Source organism: Oncorhynchus nerka, linkage group LG15 (genome assembly GCF_034236695.1).
Source record: "Oncorhynchus nerka isolate Pitt River linkage group LG15, Oner_Uvic_2.0, whole genome shotgun sequence".
Taxonomy (NCBI): domain Eukaryota; kingdom Metazoa; phylum Chordata; class Actinopteri; order Salmoniformes; family Salmonidae; genus Oncorhynchus; species Oncorhynchus nerka.
The window spans coordinates 12,437,069-12,455,783 of record NC_088410.1 but is presented as its reverse complement, the minus strand read 5'-3'; the positions used below and the strand labels follow the sequence as shown (position 1 = coordinate 12,455,783).

General features: G+C 43.9%; 2 protein-coding genes across 3 annotated transcripts in view; one reads left to right on the top strand and one right to left on the bottom strand.

Moving 5' to 3' along the window:
• Positions 1-8,490, top strand: part of LOC135560016 (pre-B-cell leukemia transcription factor 1-like) — a 42,075-nt gene extending 33,585 nt beyond the window's left edge. The window contains exons 5-9 of one of the 2 annotated variants that reach the window (XM_065000997.1): positions 390-525; positions 5,500-5,656; positions 6,046-6,149; positions 7,625-7,711; positions 8,086-8,490. In XM_065000997.1, the coding sequence (XP_064857069.1) occupies positions 390-525; positions 5,500-5,656; positions 6,046-6,149; positions 7,625-7,711; positions 8,086-8,178 (577 nt within the window). In that variant the 3' untranslated portion in view covers positions 8,179-8,490. The remainder of the gene's footprint in view (positions 1-389; positions 526-5,499; positions 5,657-6,045; positions 6,150-7,624; positions 7,712-8,085) is intronic. The other variant, XM_065000998.1, reaches the window with a different exon arrangement.
• A 5,987-nt stretch (positions 8,491-14,477) lies between these two features.
• LOC135560326 (uncharacterized) overlaps positions 14,478-18,715 on the bottom strand; it is a 58,432-nt gene continuing 54,194 nt past the window's right edge. Inside the window, exons 28-29 of the mRNA XM_065002193.1 lie at positions 17,178-17,204; positions 14,478-16,936 (exon numbers count right to left, since the gene is read on the bottom strand). Of these exons, the coding sequence (XP_064858265.1) occupies positions 16,620-16,936; positions 17,178-17,204 (344 nt within the window). The 3' untranslated portion in view covers positions 14,478-16,619. The remainder of the gene's footprint in view (positions 16,937-17,177; positions 17,205-18,715) is intronic.

Sequence of the window (18,715 nt, the reverse complement as noted above, 5' to 3'; positions counted from 1 at the left end):
TCCCACCAGCCCTCTCTGTCTCTCTCACCCCCCTCCCTCTCTCTCTCTCTGTGTCTCTCACTCTCTCCGTCTTTCTCACCTCCCTCTCTGTCTCTCACCTCCCTCCCTCTCTCGCTCTCTCTCTGTGTCTCACCTCTCTCTGTGTCTCTCTCACCTCCCCCTCTCTCTCTCTCTCTCACCTCTCTCTGTCTCTCTCACCTCCCCACTCTCTCTCACCTCCCCTCTCTCTCTCTCTCACCTCCCCTCTCTCTCTCGCTCTCTCTCTGTGTCTTCTCACCTCCCCTCTCTCTCGCTCTCTCATCTCTCTCTGTCTCTCTCACCTCCCCTCTCTCTCTCTCTCTCTCTCTCTCTCGCTCTCTCTGACCTCCCCTCTCTCTCTCTCTGGTCAGACGGAAGAGACGTAACTTCAACAAGCAGGCTACTGAGGTGCTGAATGAGTACTTCTACTCCCACCTGTCTAACCCCTACCCCAGTGAGGAGGCCAAGGAGGAACTGGCCAAGAAGTGTGCCATCACCGTCTCTCAGGTTAGAGGTCAAATAGGGGTCAAACTAGGGTCACAGAAGTATCACGGGCGGGATCTGAACCCTGGTCTCCCATGGGAGAAACCAACGTCTTGACCTTTGGTTATAGGAGGTATTAATATTATGGGAGAGGGTTATGGGAGGTATTAATATTATGGTAGAGGGTTATAGGAGGTATTAATATTATGGTAGAGGGTTATAGGAGGTATTAATATTATGGTAGAGGGTTATAGGAGGTATTAATATTATGGTAGAGGGTTATGGGAGGTATTAATATTATGGTAGAGGGTTATGGGAGGTATTAATATTATGGTAGAGGGTTATAGGAGGTATTAATATTATGGTAGAGGGTTATGGGAGGTATTAATATTATGGTATTATGGTAGAGGTTATAGGAGGTATTAATATTATGGTAGAGGGTTATAGGAGGTATTAATATTAGGGTAGAGGGTTATGGGAGGTATTAATACTACTATTAATATTATGGGAGAGGGTTATGGGAGGTATTAATACTACTGTTAATATTATGGTAGAGGGTTATAGGAGGTATTAATATTATGGTAGAGGGTTATAGGAGGTTATTAATATTATGGGAGAGGGTTATGGGAGGTATTAATACTACTGTTAATATTATGGTAGAGGGTTATAGGAGGTATTAATATTATGGTAGAGGGTTATGGGAGGTATTAATATTATGGGAGAGGGTTATAGGAGGTAGGTAGGGTTATATATTATTAATATTATGGTAGAGGGTTAGGAGGTATTAATATTATGGTAGAGGGTTATAGGAGGTATTAATATTATGGTAGAGGGTTATGGGAGGTATTAATATTATGGGAGAGGGTTATGGGAGGTATTAATATTATGGGAGAGGGTTATGGGAGGTATTAATATTATGGTAGAGGGTTATAGGAGGTATTAATACTACTGTTAATATTATGGTAGAGGGTTATAGGAGGTATTAATATTATGGTAGAGGGTTATGGGAGGTATTAATATTATGGTAGAGGGTTATGGGAGGTATTAATATTAGGGTAGAGGGTTATAGGAGGTATTAATATTATGGTAGAGGGTTATGGGAGGTATTAATATTATGGGAGAGGGTTATAGGAGGTATTAATATTAGGGTAGAGGGTTATAGGAGGTATTAATATTATGGTAGAGGGTTATAGGAGGTATTAATATTATGGAGGGTTATGGGAGGTATTAATATTATGAGAGGGTTATGGGAGGTATTAATATTATGGTAGAGGGTTATGGAGGGTTATGGGAGGTATTAATATTATGGGGTTATAGAGGGTTATGGGAGGGGTTAGGTATTAATATTATGGTAGAGGGTTATGGGAGGTATTAATACTACTATTAATATTATGGTAGAGGGTTATGGGAGGTATTAATACTACTATTAATATTATGGTAGAGGGTTATGGGAGGTATTAATATTATGGTAGAGGGTTATAGGAGGTATTAATATTAGGGTAGAGGGTTATGGGAGGTATTAATATTATGGGAGAGGGTTATGGGAGGTATTAATACTACTGTTAATATTATGGTAGAGGGTTATAGGAGGTATTAATATTATGGGAGAGGGTTATAGGAGGTATTAATACTACTGTTAATATTATAGGGGATAGGGTTATAGGGAGGGGTTATTAAATATTATGGTAGAGGGTTATGGGAGGTATTAATATGGTAGAGGGTTATGGGAGAGGGTTATTAATATTATGGTAGAGGGTTATAGGAGGTATTAATATTATGGTAGAGGGTTATGGGAGGTATTAATATTATGGTAGAGGGTTATGGGAGGTATTAATATATTAATATTAGAGGGTTATAGGAGGTATTAATATTATGGTAGAGGTATAGGAGGGTATTATGGTAGAGGGTTATAGGAGGTATTAATATTATGGTAGAGGGTTATGGGAGGTATTAATCCTACTATTAATATTATGGTAGAGGGTTATGGGAGGTATTAATATTATGGTAGAGGGTTATGGGAGGTATTAATACTATTATGGGATATTATATTATGGTAGAGGGTTATGGGAGGTATTAATATTATGGTAGAGGGTTATGGGAGGTATTAATATTATGGTAGAGGGTTATGGGAGGTATTAATATTATGGTAGAGGGTTATGGGAGGTATTAATACTACTATTAATATTATGGTAGAGGGTTATGGGAGGTATTAATATTATGGTAGAGGGTTATAGGAGGTATTAATACTACTATTAATATTATGGTAGAGGGTTATAGGAGGTATTAATATTATGGTAGAGGGTTATAGGAGGTATTAATATTATGGTAGAGGGTTATGGGAGGTATTAATATTATGGTAGAGGGTATTAATATTATGGGAGGTTATTATTAATATTAGAGGGTTATGGGAGGTATTAATATTATGGTAGAGGGTTATGGGAGGTATTAATATTATGGTAGAGGGTTATGGGAGGTATTAATATTATGGTAGAGGGTTATAGGAGGTATTAATATTATGGTAGAGGGTTATAGGAGGTATTAATACTACTGTAGAGGGTTATGGGAGGTATTATGGTAGAGGGTTATAGGAGTATTAATATTATGGTTAGAGGGTTATAGGTATTAATATTATGGTATTAATATTAATATTATGGTAGAGGGTTATAGGAGGTATTAATATTATGGTAGAGGGTTATAGGAGGTATTAATACTACTGTTAATATTATGGTAGAGGGTTATGGGAGGTATTAATATTATGGTAGAGGGTTATAGGAGGTATTAATATTATGGTAGAGGGTTATAGGAGGTATTAATATTATGGTAGAGGGTTATAGGATTAATATTATGGGAGATTATACTGTTAATATTATGGTAGAGGGTTATAGGAGGTATTAATATTATGGTAGAGGGTTATAGGAGGTATTAATATTATGGTAGAGGGTTATGGGAGGTATTAATATTATGGTAGAGGGTTATGGGAGGTATTAATATTATGGTAGAGGGTTATAGGAGGTATTAATATTATGGTAGAGGGTTATGGGAGGTATTAATATTATGGTAGAGGGTTATAGGAGGTATTAATATTATGGTAGAGGGTTATAGGAGGTATTAATATTAGGGTAGAGGGTTATGGGAGGTATTAATATTATGGTAGAGGGTTATGTGAGGTTGGATCTGAACCCTGGTCTCCCATGGGAGAAACCAACGTCTTGACTGTTAGTCCAAGAGGAAATTCCCCCTTGGTGACAATGATTTTGAAGTTGCAGGCATTGCTACCTCATCACGAGAATGTGAGCCCGGCTCATGTCTGCTACATAAGGGTCAAACTGGGGTCACACAGGGGTCAATGTCTGAGGTCAGGGTAGGGGGTTATAGGAGGTATTACTACTGTTGTTCATATTGTCACTACTGTTGGTATTATTGCTCATGTTTACTTTGACAATATAATCGGCTGATTTTCCATGTCAACTAAGTCAATTCAATTACAGGGTAGATGTGAGACCACCAAAGTGCACTACTTTTGACCACAGCCACGTTAGACTTACTGTATCAGGAACAGGTTGTTATCTGAACGTTTCCCCAGGAGGTGAGAAGAATAGAATGTGATTCATGTCTTAAAGTTCCCAGAAACACGCTCTGGCACCTGCATGCACTTGATTCAGACTTGACTAGGTATTAGTTAGCACTTGATTCAGACTTGACTAGGTCTTAGTTAGCACTTGATTCAGACTTGACTAGGTATTAGTTAGCACTTGATTCAGACTTGACTAGGTCTTAGTTATCACTTGATTCACTTGACTTGACTAGGTATTAGTTATCACTTGATTCAGACTTGACTATTTATTATAATGTTTACATACCCTACATTATTCATCTCATATGCATACGTATATACTGTACTCTATATCATCTACTGCATCCTTATGTAATACATGTATCACTAGCCACTTTAACTATGCCACTTTGTTTACATACTCATCTCATATGTATATACTGTACTCAATACCATCTACTGTATCTTGCCTATGCTGCTCTGTACCATCACTCATTCATATATCTTTATGTACATATTCTTTATCCCCTTACACTGTGTATAAGACAGTATTTTTGGAATTGTTAGCTAGATTACTTGTTGGTTATTACTGCATTGTCGGAACTAGAAGCACAAGCATTTCGCTACACTCGCATTAACATCTGCCAACCATGTGTATGTGACAAATAAAATTTGATTTGATTTGATTAGTTAGCACTTGATTCAGACTTGACTAGGTCTTAGTTATCACTTGATTCAGATTTGACTAGGTATTAGTTATCACTTGATTCAGACTTGACTAGGTCTTAGTTATCACTTGATTCAGACTTGACTTGGTATTAGTTATCACTTGATTCAGACTTGACTAGGTCTTAGTTATCACTGATTCAGACTTGACTAGGTATTAGTTAGCACTTGATTCAGACTTGACTAGGTCTTAGTTATCACTGATTCAGACTTGACTAGGTCTTAGTTATCACTTGATTCAGACTTGACTAGGTATTAGTTATCACTTGATTCAGACTTGACTAGGTATTAGTTATCACTTGATTCAGATTTGACTAGGTATTAGTTATCACTTGATTCAGATTTGACTAGGTCTTAGTTAGCACTTGATTCAGACTTGACTAGGTCTTAGTTATCACTTGATTCAGACTTGACTAGGTATTAGTTATCACTTGATTCAGATTTGACTAGGTCTTAGTTATCACTTGATTCAAATTAGTAGATCATTTTCATTTTTCCTCAAACTGAGTTCTCTCTCCCCCTCCTGTCCCACCTCCCTCGCCCATCCCTCCTTCTCCTTCACCCCCCCTCCCTCTCCCTGCCCCCTACTTCCCTCTATTTCGCTCCCTGTCCCCCTCTCTCTCCCTCCCCTGCCCCCTACTTCTCTCTCTCTCTCTCCCTCTCGCCCCCCTCTCCCCCTACTTCTCTCCCTGCCCCCTACCTCTACTTCTCTCTTTCAGGTGTCTAACTGGTTTGGTAACAAGAGGATCAGGTACAAGAAGAACATAGGGAAGTTCCAGGAGGAAGCGAACCTGTATGCTGTGAAAACAGCTGTAGATGCAGCCAGCGTCTCCTCACAGGCCAGCCAGGCCAACTCCCCCGCCACGCCCAACTCAGGTACACTCTCGGACATCACACACACGTGTGCGTACGCGCCAGTATCACTCACTCTCGGACGTCACACACACGCGTGCGTACGCGCCAGTATCACTCACTCTCGGACATCACACACACATTTGGACATTAAACACCCACTCGGGCACTCACACACACACACACACACACACAGTCGTAGACCACGTGGGGGTGCATTTCACGCGCTCGCTCGCATACAAACACACACAGTGGCACCACCAAGACCAGCCACATCTTTTTCACACAATTACTTCTCCCATAGTCTCCCTTCTAACAAAGTTTAAACCCGCCTCTTACTACCCGCCCCACCAATCAACCGCTCCCTGCCACAAAAGCCTCTCTCCTGATTGGCTGGTTATGACATTCCGCAGGCTCGCCAGGGTCGTACAGTCGGCCCAACACAGGCCACGCCCACCCCGGTTTACACCCGACCAATGGGGAGGGGTTATTTTTCAGCCCTCCTCTGCAGCCTCAGGTAGGCCTGCAGTAAGACCCCCCCATCCCCCTCCCCAAAATGGTTCCCCTGTTATAGCTGCTTGTTCCTCTCTCCTGCCCCCCCTCAATCCCCCCAAACTGCCACCTGTGTTCCCGGTGGTATCATTGATACCCCTTAGAATCAGCTACCAACCCCCCCAGCCCCTATAGAGCCCCTCTGACCCCTGTTCAGTTGCAAATTTTAGTAGTATCAGCTACCAACCCCCCAGCCCCTATAGAGCCCCTCTGACCCCTGTTCAGTTGCACCTTTTAGTAGTATCAGCTACCAACCCCCAGCCCCTATAGAGCCCCTCTGACCCCTGTTCAGTTGTATCTTTTAGTAGTATCAGCTACCAACTCCCCAGCCCCTATAGAGCCCCTCTGACCCCTGTTCAGTTGTATCTTTTAGTAGTATCAGCTACCAACCCCCAGCCCCTATAGAGCCCCTCTGACCCCTGTTCAGTTGTACCTTTTAGTAGTATCAGCTACCAACCCCCCAGCCCCTATAGAGCCCCTCTGACCCCTGTTCAGTTGTACCTTTTAGTAGTATCAGCTACCAACCCCCAGCCCCTATAGAGCCCCTCTGACCCCTGTTCAGTTGTTCAGTTGCACCCCTTTTAGTAGTATCAGCTACCAACCCCCCAGCCCCTATAGAGCCCCTCTGACCCCTGTTCAGTTGTATCTTTTAGTAGTATCAGCTACCAACCCCCAGCCCCTATAGAGCCCTTCTGACCCCTGTTCAGTTGTATCTTTTAGTAGTATCAGCTACCAACCCCCCAGCCCCTATAGAGCCCCTCTGACCCCTGTTCAGTTGTATCTTTTAGTAGTATCAGCTACCAACCCCCCAGCCCCTATAGAGCCCCTCTGACCCCTGTTCAGTTGCACATTTTAGCCCCCTGTTGGAACTTTGTGTTCCTCTCTTGGAACCCTGTGTGTGTGTGTGTGTGTGTGTGTGTGTGTGTTAGTGTGTGTATCTGTGTGTGTTAGTTTATTAGTGTTTGAGTTTGCAGTGTTAATGTGCAGCAGTCTATGTGTTAGTGTGTGTATAAATGTATTAGTATGTGTACCAGTGTGTGTATAAATGTAGTATTAGTGTGTATAAATCTAGTATTAGTGTGTATAAGTGTAGTATTAGTGTGTATAAGTGTAGCATTAGTGTGTGTACCCGTTTGTGTATAAATGTAGTATTAGTGTGTACCAGTGTGTGTATAAATGTAGTATTAGTGTGTACCAGTGTGTGTATAAATGTAGTATTAGTGTGTACCAGTGTGTATAAATGTAGTATTAGTGTGTACCAGTGTGTGTATAAATGTAGTATTCGTGTGTACAAGTGTGTGTATAAATGTAGTGTTAGTGTGTACCAGTGTGTGTATAAATGTAGTGTTAGTGTGTATAAATGTAGTATTAGTGTGTGTATAAATGTAGTATTAGTCTGTACTAGTGTGTAAAGCGCCCCCTGCTGGTCTGTTCCTCCAGGTGGATACCCAGCACCGTGCTACACTCCTGACGGGATGTTATGAGGAGCTGCCTGGAGGAACTCTGTTTCCTCCCCACTGTCTCCATGTGAGTATCTATGGTAACACTCTGTTTACCACCACTGTCTTCATGTCAGTATCTATGGTAACACTCTGTTTCCATGTCAGTATCTATGGTAACACTCTGTTTCCTCCCCACTGTCTTCATGTCAGTATCTATGGTAACACTCTGTTTCCTCCCCACTGTCTTCATGTCAGTATCTATGGTAACACTCTGTTTACCACCACTGTCTATGCCAGTTTTTTAAAACAGATATTGTAGGTGGGTGACCAACTCATGTGAATACCTTCAATTGATGTCTTTTATAAAATATTTGTCCCTCCCTCTTTTCATCTCTCTCTCTCTCCTTCTCTTTCTCTCTCCCTCCTCGCTTCCCTTTCTCTCTCTCTCTCTCTCTCCAGGTTGATAGTGGATGGCAGGACAGCACCGACCCCCCCTCCCTCACCCCCCCTCACGGGGCACCGGGCAGCGTGCACTCGGACACCTCAAACTGAGACACACACTCACCCCAAACGGCCCCCACCCCTCTCCCCTTCAAATTCCACTTCCTCCACCCTCACACAGTCACCCCCCCCATATCAGTCGTACCTCAAACTGAAACAACTTCCCCCTGCTTTACCTGTACCTGAGCATCCCCCTCCTCTCCCTCCACACCATCCTCCCCCTCCTCCCCCATCCCTCTCCCCTCCACTCCCGATGCAACATAACTCCCTAGCTCTTTTCTCTTCTCTCTCCCCATCCCTCTCTCTCTCCTCCTCTCTCCTCTCTCTCCTCCTCTCTCTCCTCTCCTCTCTCTCTCCCCTCTCTCTCCTCCTCCTCTCTCTCCTCTCTCCTCCTCCTCTCCCCAATCCATCTCTCCTCCTCTCTCTCCTCTCTCTCTCCTCTCTCTCTCCATCCCTCTCTCTCCCATCCCTCTCTCTCTCTCCTCTCTCTCCTCTCTCTCTCTCTCCTGTCTCTCTCTCTCCTCTCTCCTCTCCTCTCTCTCTCTCTCTCTCTCTCTCCTCTCTCTCTCTCCTCTCTTCCTCCTCTCTCTCTCTCTCTCTCTCTCCTCTCTCTCCTCTCTCTCTCTTCCTCTCTCTCCTCCTCTCTCTCTCCTCTCTCTCTCCTCTCTCTCCTCCTCTCTCTCTCCTCCTCTCTCTCTCCTCTCTCTCTCCTCTCTCTCCTCCTCTCCTCTCCTCTCTCTCCTCCTCTCTCTCTCTCCTCCTCCTCTCTCTCTCTCTCCTCCTCTCTCTCTCCTCTCCTCCTCTCTCTCTCCTCTCTCTCTCTCCTCTCTCTCTCTCCTCTCTCTCTCTCCTCTCTCCTCCTCCTCTCTCTCCTCCTCTCTCTCCTCTCTCTCCTCTCTCTCTCTCTCCTCTCTCTCCTCCTCTCTCTCTCCTCCTCTCTCTCTCCTCTCTCTCTCTCCTCTCTCTCCTCTCTCTCTCCTCCTCTTCCTCCATCGTCTGACATCAAGTCTTTTTCTTTATTTTTATAACCACTTATTTTTCTCTCGTTTAAAAAAAGAAGATAATTTAGAGTCACATGTAGTTTTTTTTTTCTAATACTGTTTCACAAAGCCGCACCAGCCGCGTGTGTTGGAGCCTGACGTGGACGCATCATGTTACTCAAAAAGAAGAAGAAGAAGAAGAAGAATAAAAATGCATAACAAGAAAAATAAAGGAAAAAAATCTACTGTTTCTCGTCTTCCATGCATGTCGTCCCTTTTAGGTGTTTAGCAACGATTGTATTTTTCCTTTTACTTTTTAGACTTTTTAAAAAAACAGTTGCTACAGAGACAAAATGTAAACAACGGAAAGTTCTAAATGGCAGAAAATAACCAAAAATGAATAAATACATTGTATGTCAATTATTAAGCTCTGTCTGCTGTCTCATTTTATTATGGAGGGTTGGACGATCAATATACATTACATACACTATATATACAAAAGTATATGGACAACCCTTAAAATGAGTGGATTCGGCTATTTCAACCACACCCGTTGCTGACAGGTGTATAAAATCGAGCACACCGCCATGCAATCTCCATAGACAAACACTGTCAGTAGAATGGCCTTACTGAAGAGCTCAGTGACTTTCAACGTGGCACCGTCATAGGATGCCACCTTTCCAATAAATCAGTTCATCAAATTTATTCCCTGCTAGATCTGCCTTGGTCAACTGTAAGTGCTGTTATTGTGAAGTGGAAACGTCTAGGAGCAACAACGGCTCAGCTGTGAAGTGGTAGGCCACACAAGAATGGTTCACAGAATGGGACCGCCGAGTGCTGAAGTGCGTAGCGCGTATAAATCGTTTGTCCTCGGTTGCAACACTCTACCGAGTTCCAAACTGCCTCTGGAAGCAACGTTAGCATAAGAACTGTGATGAATCACGCTTCACCATCTGGCAGTCCGACGGACAAATCTGGGTTTGGAGAACGCTACCTGCCACAATGCATAGCTCCAACTGTAAGGTTTGGTGGAGGAGGAAAAATGGTCTGAGGATGTTTTTCATGGTTCGGTGAAGGGAGATCTTAACGCTAAAATTACGTTCTAGATGATTCCTGTTTAATCATAACACTGCCCCTGTGCACAAAGCGAGTCCCATGCAGAACTGGTTTGTTGAGATCGTTGTGGAAGAACATGATTGGCCTGCACAGAGCCCTGACCTCAACCCCATCAAACACCTTTGGGATAAATTGGAATGCTGACTGTGAGCCAGGCCTAATCGCACAACATCAGTACCCGACCTCATTAATGCTCTTGTGGCTGAATGTAAGTAAGTCCCTGCAGCAATGTTCCAACATCTAGTAGACAGCATTCCCAGAAGAGCGGAGGCTGTTATAGCAGCAATGTTCCAACATCTAGTGGACAGCATTCCCAGAAGAGCGGAGGCTGTTATAGCAGCAATGTTCCAACATCTAGTGGACAGCATTCCCAGAAGAGCGGAGGCTGTTATAGCAGCAATGTTCCAACATCTAGTGGACAGCATTCCCAGAAGAGCGGAGGCTGTTATAGCAGCAATGTTCCAACATCTAGTGGACAGCATTCCCAGAAGAGCGGAGGCTGTTATAGCAGCAATGTTCCAACATCTAGTGGACAGCATTCCCAGAAGAGCGGAGGCTGTTATAGCAGCAATGTTCCAACATCTAGTGGACAGCATTCCCAGAAGAGCGGAGGCTGTTATAGCAGCAATGTTCCAACATCTAGTGGACAGCATTCCCAGAAGAGCGGAGGCTGTTATAGCAGCAATGTTCCAACATCTAGTGGACAGCATTCCCAGAAGAGTGGAGGCTGTTATAGCAGCGAAGGGGGAACAACTCATTATTAATGCCCATGATTTTGTGACGAGATGTTGGATAAGCAGGTGTCCACATACCTTTGGTCATCTAGTGTACATAATACGAAAATGTAGATTCATTAATAACTACTAACTTATTAACAATACAAACGCTAGCCTATGCTGTATGTCACAGTAGAAGTATCATGTCACAGTAGAAGTATCATGTCACAGTAGAAGTATCATGTCACAGTAGAAGATCATTCAAATATCAGTCGTTGATCTTGTAATCTGCAAACATAAATTCATTGGTATCATCGACCATCCATCAACATTTTTTCTGTAAAAAAAAATTATGACATTTACATTTTTAAAAAGCTTAGAAATACCATTATATAAGCTTCTGCACTATATACAGATATAAACATGTTTGGGTCACAACATTAAAACCAGAGTAACACAGTCACGTTGTTTGATAAGACGATATAAGATGACATTCTCACGGTGATGTCACCAATGTAACTGTATTGCTTCCGTCCCAACCTGGGCTCGGACCAGGGACCCTCTGCACACATCAACAACTGTCACCCACGAAGCATCGTTACCCATCGCTCCACAAATGCCACGGCTGGCACCCCAGATGCGACAATGTAACAGTATAACTTTAGTCCGTCCCCTCGCTCGACCCGGGCTCGAACCAGGGACCCTCTGCACACATAAACAACAGTCACCCTCGAAGCATCGTTACCCATCGCTCCACAAAAGTCGCAGCCCTTGCAGAGCAAGGGGAACCACTACTTCAAGGTCTCAGTGCGAGTGACGTCACCGATTGAAACGCTATTAGCGCGCACCACCACTAACTTGCTAGCCATTTCACATCGGTTACATACAGATATAAAGATGTTTGGGTCACAACATTAAAACAGTCCCTGATCTTGTAGTCAGCTGCCAGTGTACCAGAGTAGCACAGTCACGTTGTTTGATAAGACGATATTTTCACGGTGATGTCACCTTTTATGTTGATGTATGGAAACAGCAAGTTCCCTGTTGTGTGTGATGAGTCTACATTAAATACTTGTAATTGAAGACATTCAAAATGTTTATGGTTTTGTAGATTGTGCCAATACAGACTTCCTGTTAGCAGTTTGTGCCATGGCTATGTCGAGGTGGTGAGTATGGTTGTCTGCACCTTAGTCAGGTGAATATATCTACATGAATGTATTTCTATTGCTATATCAGAGCACTTGGCTATGTACACTATATCTAGTAACTGATGTTTTATTTCTCGTGTTTAGGATTAAAAAAATAAAATACACGATTGTGTTCGCTGCAATAATCAGGCATTTAAATTAAGGAACTCTTAACTAAATCTCCTGGTGAAGACAGGAAATTATATTTACCCGCTGTAGCGCCATCTTCTGGTGTAACTGTGGATAAAAAATATAACTTGTTTACACTTGCTAAAGGTCCCGAACAGTCATTCTGAGTCTGTAAAATAGCATTTTGAGTAACCAGGTCTCCATCCATCCATCCATCCATTAATTACCTGATGCATGAAAGATAGTCACGACCGGGCTGATGGAAACAGGAAATGCTCGTACACGGATAAATGCCGACAGACAATACGTTCTTTCGACATGGCGGGCTCTTTTTTTGTAGGTACAATTTATTGTGAGAATTGGCGGTGGAAAACGCCTTTATGCGCAAATATTGATATAATAACCATTTTATCAAGGTAAACTTGTAGTCACGCGATATGTTGTGTGGTCCTTCCATTATGACTCGGGAAAGCATGCCGTTTATTAGGCTTCAGATTAAATGAAGTATGATAAAGTTCACAGGGTGGTGAATGTGCATGGTGATGAGCTTTATGCTCATTTCCAATAAATATCGAGGGTCTTATTCTGGGGGCATGTTGATCTATGATTGGCTGCCGTTTGACTAATACAAATTATCTCATTATGTAGGTATCCCTACCCCACTTTATCTGTGAGCTGTTGACGAGAGCGCATTTTTTTTAAATGTGCCCTACGCCAAGTTATTTATATGTGCACTACGTCACCAGGCACAGCATTTTATCCGCAATAGAGCTCGCCAGCAAAAAAAAAAAAAAAAAAAAAAATAGAGCTCGCCAGCTTGTAGTCCAAAAACCCGGAAATTAGTTACCGCTAGTTCTTTCAGCCACCCCTACGTGGAATGAATATAGTTTTGGTATAAATGTCCAAAATAAGTCCGAGGTTAACACAGGTTTAGGAGATCTTATACGTTTTGTTCTATGAGATAATATCAGTCAGTCAACATGAACTTTATGAATTATGAAGCCTTTATGCTTTATTATTACATACATGTCCACAAATGGACAAAAAGTGACATTAGCTGATAAAGACTGTGTTCACCGCAGGCTTATAGGAGAGGCTGGGGAGCTCACCGCAGGCTTATAGGAGAGGCTGGGGAGCTCACCGCAGGCTTATAGGAGAGGCTGGGGAGCTCACCGCAGGCTTATAGGAGAGGCTGGGGAGCTCACCGCAGGCTTATAGGAGAGGCTGGGGAGCTCACCGCAGGCTTATAGGAGAGGCTGGGGAGCTCACCGCAGGCTTATAGGAGAGGCTGGGGAGCTCACCGCAGGCTTATAGGAGAGGCTGGGGAGCTCACCGCAGGCTTATAGGAGAGGCTGGGGAGTTCACCGCAGGCTTATAGGAGAGGCTGGGGAGCTCACCGCAGGCTTATAGGAGAGGCTGGGGAGCTCACCGCAGGCTTATAGGAGAGGCTGGGGAGCTCACCGCAGGCTTATAGGAGGGCTGGGGAGCTCACCGCAGGCTTATAGGAGAGGCTGGGGAGCTCACCGCAGGCTTATAGGAGAGGCTGGGAGTTCACCGCAGGCTTATAGGAGAGGCTGGGGAGCTCACCGCAGGCTTATAGGAGAGGCTGGGGAGCTCACCGCAGGCTTATAGGAGAGGCTGGGGAGCTCACCGCAGGCTTATAGGAGAGGCTGGGGAGCTCACCGCAGGCTTATAGGAGAGGCTGGGGAGCTCACCGCAGGCTTATAGGAGAGGCTGGGGAGCTCACCGCAGGCTTATAGGAGAGGCTGGGGAGCTCACCGCAGGCTTATAGGAGAGGCTGGGGAGCTCACCGCAGGCTTATAGGAGAGGCTGGGGTGCTCACCGCAGGCTTATAGGAGAGGCTGGGGAGCTCACCGCAGGCTTATAGGAGAGGCTGGGGAGCTCACCGCAGGTTTATAGGAGAGGCTGGGGAGCTCACCGCAGGCTTATAGGAGAGGCTGGGGAGCTCACCGCAGGCTTATAGGAGAGGCTGGGGAGCTCACCGCAGGCTTATAGGAGAGGCTGGGGAGCTCACCGCAGGCTTATAGGAGAGGCTGGGGAGCTCACCGCAGGCTTATAGGAGAGGCTGGGGAGCTCACCGCAGGCTTATAGGAGAGGCTGGGGAGCTCACCTTGGGAACCGCATATGTCAAGCAACATGGAGGCAGTGTTGTGATGAGATTATATCAAGCAAATTTGCTGATAGACAAAGCAACTCATAGCATGGTTTCACAAATGGTTTGGTTATTGTAACAGCATCAGTAAAGAAATAATGGTGGCTATATAATTTAGCTAGCTAGCCCAAATGGAATTTAGCTAGCTAACCCAAATGGAATTTAGCTAGCTAGCCCAAATGGAATTTAGCTAGCTAACCCAAATGGAATTTAGCTAGCTAACCCAAATGGAATTTAGCTAGCTAGATCATCTTGGACAATTTTTTTGTTGAAACTTTACAGGGTGAGGTCTGGGTACCTTACATATAAACACACTGAGTGTAGAAAACATTTAAGAACACCTTCCTAATATTGAGTAGCGCCCCCCTTAGAACAGTGTCAATTCGTTGGGGGTATGGACTCTACAAGGTGTGGAAAGCGTTCCGCAGGGATGCTGGCCCATGTTGACTCCAATGCTTCCCACAGTTGTGTCAAGTTGGCTGAATGTTCTTTGGGTGGTGGACCACTGTTGATACACATAGGAAACACCCTCTGAATGGCACACATACACAATCCATGTCTCAAATGTCTCAAGCCTAAAAAAATCCTTCTTTAACCCGTCTCCTCCCCTTCATCTACACGGTTTTAAGTTGATTTAACGAGTGACATTGATAAGCGATCGTAGCTTTCACCTGGTCAGTCTGTCATGGAAAGAGCCTGTGTTTTGTCCACTCAGTGTGTATTGACTGTCAGACAACGTTCATATATCATGACCATCAATGATGTCAAGAAGTTTGTATGACTCTCATGTTTGGCATGTCTCTTGATGTAATGACCTGACAATTAGTCTGAGTTTTGGGCTACCCTTCCCCCACGTTTGTTTCATGCTGGTGAAAAACCAGCTAGCCAGTAACTAGCTAACACCAGACCCAGATGAAGGTGGAAACCTATAAGTATATTTGCCTTAGAAAATATATATACAGGTTTCCCCTATTCATCAACCATTCTGCTACGTAAACCACACCATTCTGCCATGTAAACCACACCGTTCTGCTACGTAAACCACACCATTCTGCCATGTAAACCACACCGTTCTGCTACGTAAACCACACCATTCTGCCATGTAAACCACACCGTTCTGCTATGTATACCACACCATTCTGCCATGTAAACCACACCATTCTGTTATGTAAACCACACCGTTCTGTTATGTATACCACACCATTCTGCTACGTAAACCACACCATTCTGCTACGTAAACCACACCGTTCTGCTACGTAAACCACACCATTCTGCTACGTAAACCACACCATTCTGCTACGTAAACCACACCGTTCTGCTATGTAAACCACACCGTTCTGCTATGTATACCACACCATTCTGCTACGTAAACCACACCGTTCTGCTACGTAAACCACACCATTCTGCTACGTAAACCACACCATTCTGCTACGTAAACCACACCGTTCTGCTATGTATACCACACCGTTCTGGCTGGGTCTTTCAGCATGACAATGATCCCAAACACACCGCCCAGGCAACGAAGGAGTGGCTTCGTAAGAAGCATTTCAAGGTCCTGGAGTGGCCTAGCCAGTCTCCAGATCTCAACCCCATAGAAAATCTTTGGAGGGAGTTGAAAGTCTGTGTTGCCCAGCAAGAAGAGTGGGAGAACTTGCACAATTGGTGGCTGACTAAATACTTTTTTGCCCCACTGTATACACTATTTCTAAACAGAGATACATCTTGTGTTCAGCCAGTACAGCTGTCCAGTACGAGTCAGTTGTCTGGTAGATGTTAAGTCTCACATGTTGTTGTCTGAGACCTGTCCAAGATGATTCAACATTCACCATGTTCCAGATAGAAATTCAAAAATCTTGTTGTTTGTAGCCAGTGTACCAGAGTAACACAGGTAGGTTGTCGGGTAGACAGTAGCCTCACAGTGATGTCATCTTGCCTGAGACCTGGGGCTTGTATAGTAAACTACAGACTGATGGGAGTGCTGGTGAGAATGGTGTCCAATCACGTTACACACCAACCACCTCTGGTCAGGATGGCTCCTCCTCAAAGTGCTGCTCTGTTAAATGTTTTGATATCTTCTGAGGTTGTGAGGTTGTATCCATGGCTACCTGTCTCAGACTGTCTGTCTCTTTCAGAGCATGTATTAGTATAGTGATATAATATATCCTGATGCTGTTGTATCCATTGTTCCCTCTCAGACTGTCTGCTCTTCCAGGTCTTCGACCAGGCAGGGATCTACTTCCTTCAGGACCTGGTAGAAGTGTTCCTGGGCGCGAGACCCCTTCCTTGCCACCATGTCCAGCAGGGCTTGGTTCTGTAGGGTCTTGGTGGATTTGCTGTCCACCTCCTCCCTCTCCTCGTGAATCAGAACTCCATGATCCTGGAGACGCAGGAAAATGGGCTGTAAGAGTCCCAGGCGAGTCTCTAGAGCCATCCTGTGTCTTCTGATGAAGGCTCTACCAGGGGGGGCAGAGAGGTTGGCAGGAGGGTCTGCAGGGGAAACAGCTGAAACTGGGAGGGGGAAATTATGTATTAAAACCCTATCTAAGATGACAAGATACTGTCTAGGATTAACTTTAGTTTGTTATTGAGAGGTTTATAATGGTCAATAATCTCCAGTTTGTAATTGAGAGGTTTATAATGGTGATGAATCTCTAGTTTGTTATTGAGAGGTTTATAATGGTGGTGAATCTCTAGTTTATTATTGAGAGGTTTATAATGGTGATGAATGTCAGTGGAAGGTCAACAGTACCTGTAGAGGGGACATCTGTTGGTGAGGCTGCGGATGAAAAGAGATGTTTTACTATCTGATAAAAGGTATGTTCATTATAACCAAACATAATCATATGATTTAATATATATGTTTTAATTCAGGGCTCTTCTGTAAAAGAGACCTTGGCCTCAGTATGACTCCCTAATAAAATAAAAAGGTAACAAAATAAAATAGCAATAATAAAAAAATTACAAAAACGACCACTACTGCTATTACTACTACCACCACGACTGCTATTACTACTACCACTACTATTACCACTACTGCTATTACTACTACTACCACTACTGCTATTACTACTACCACCACGACTGCTATTACTACTACCACCACGACTGCTATTACTACTACCACCACGACTGCTATTACTACTACCACTACTACTGCTATTACTACTACCACTACTATTACCACAACTGCTACTACTACCACCACGACTGCTATTACTACTACTACCACGACTGCTATTACTACTACCACCACGACTGCTATTACTACTACCACTACTATTACCACTACTGCTATTACTACTACTACCACTACTGCTATTACTACTACCACCACGACTGCTATTACCACTACCACCACGACTGCTATTACTACTACCACCACGACTGCTATTACTACTACCACTACTACTGCTATTACTACTACCACTACTATTACCACAACTGCTACTACTACCACCACGACTGCTATTACTACTACTACCACGACTGCTATTACTACTACCACCACGACTGCTATTACTACTACCACCACGACTGCTATTACTACTACCACTACTATTACCACAACTGCTACTACTACCACCACGACTGCTATTACTACTACTACCACGACTGCTAATACTACTACCACCACGACTGCTATTACTACTACCACTACTACTACTACCACGACTGCTAATACTACTACCACCACGACTGCTATTACTACTACTACCACTACTGCTATTACTACTACCACCACGACTGCTATTACTACTACCACCACGACTGCTATTACTACTACTACCACGACTGCTATTACTACTACTACCACGACTGCTAATACTACTACCACCACGACTGCTATTACTACTACTACCACTACTGCTATTACTACTACCACCACGACTGCTATTACTACTACTACCACGACTGCTAATACTACTACCACCACGACTGCTATTACTACTACCACTACTACTACTACCACGACTGCTAATACTACTACCACCACGACTGCTATTACTACTACTACCACGACTGCTATTACTACTACCACTACTACTACCACTACTACTACTACCACCACTACTACTACCACCACTACTACTACCACTACTACTACTACCACCACTACTACTACCACTGCTACTGCTACCACTACTGCTACCACCGCTACTACTACCACCACTACTACTACTACTACTACCACCACTACTACTACCACCACTACTACTACCACTGCTACTACTACCACTGCTACTACTACCACTGCTACTGCTACCACTACTGCTACCACCGCTACTA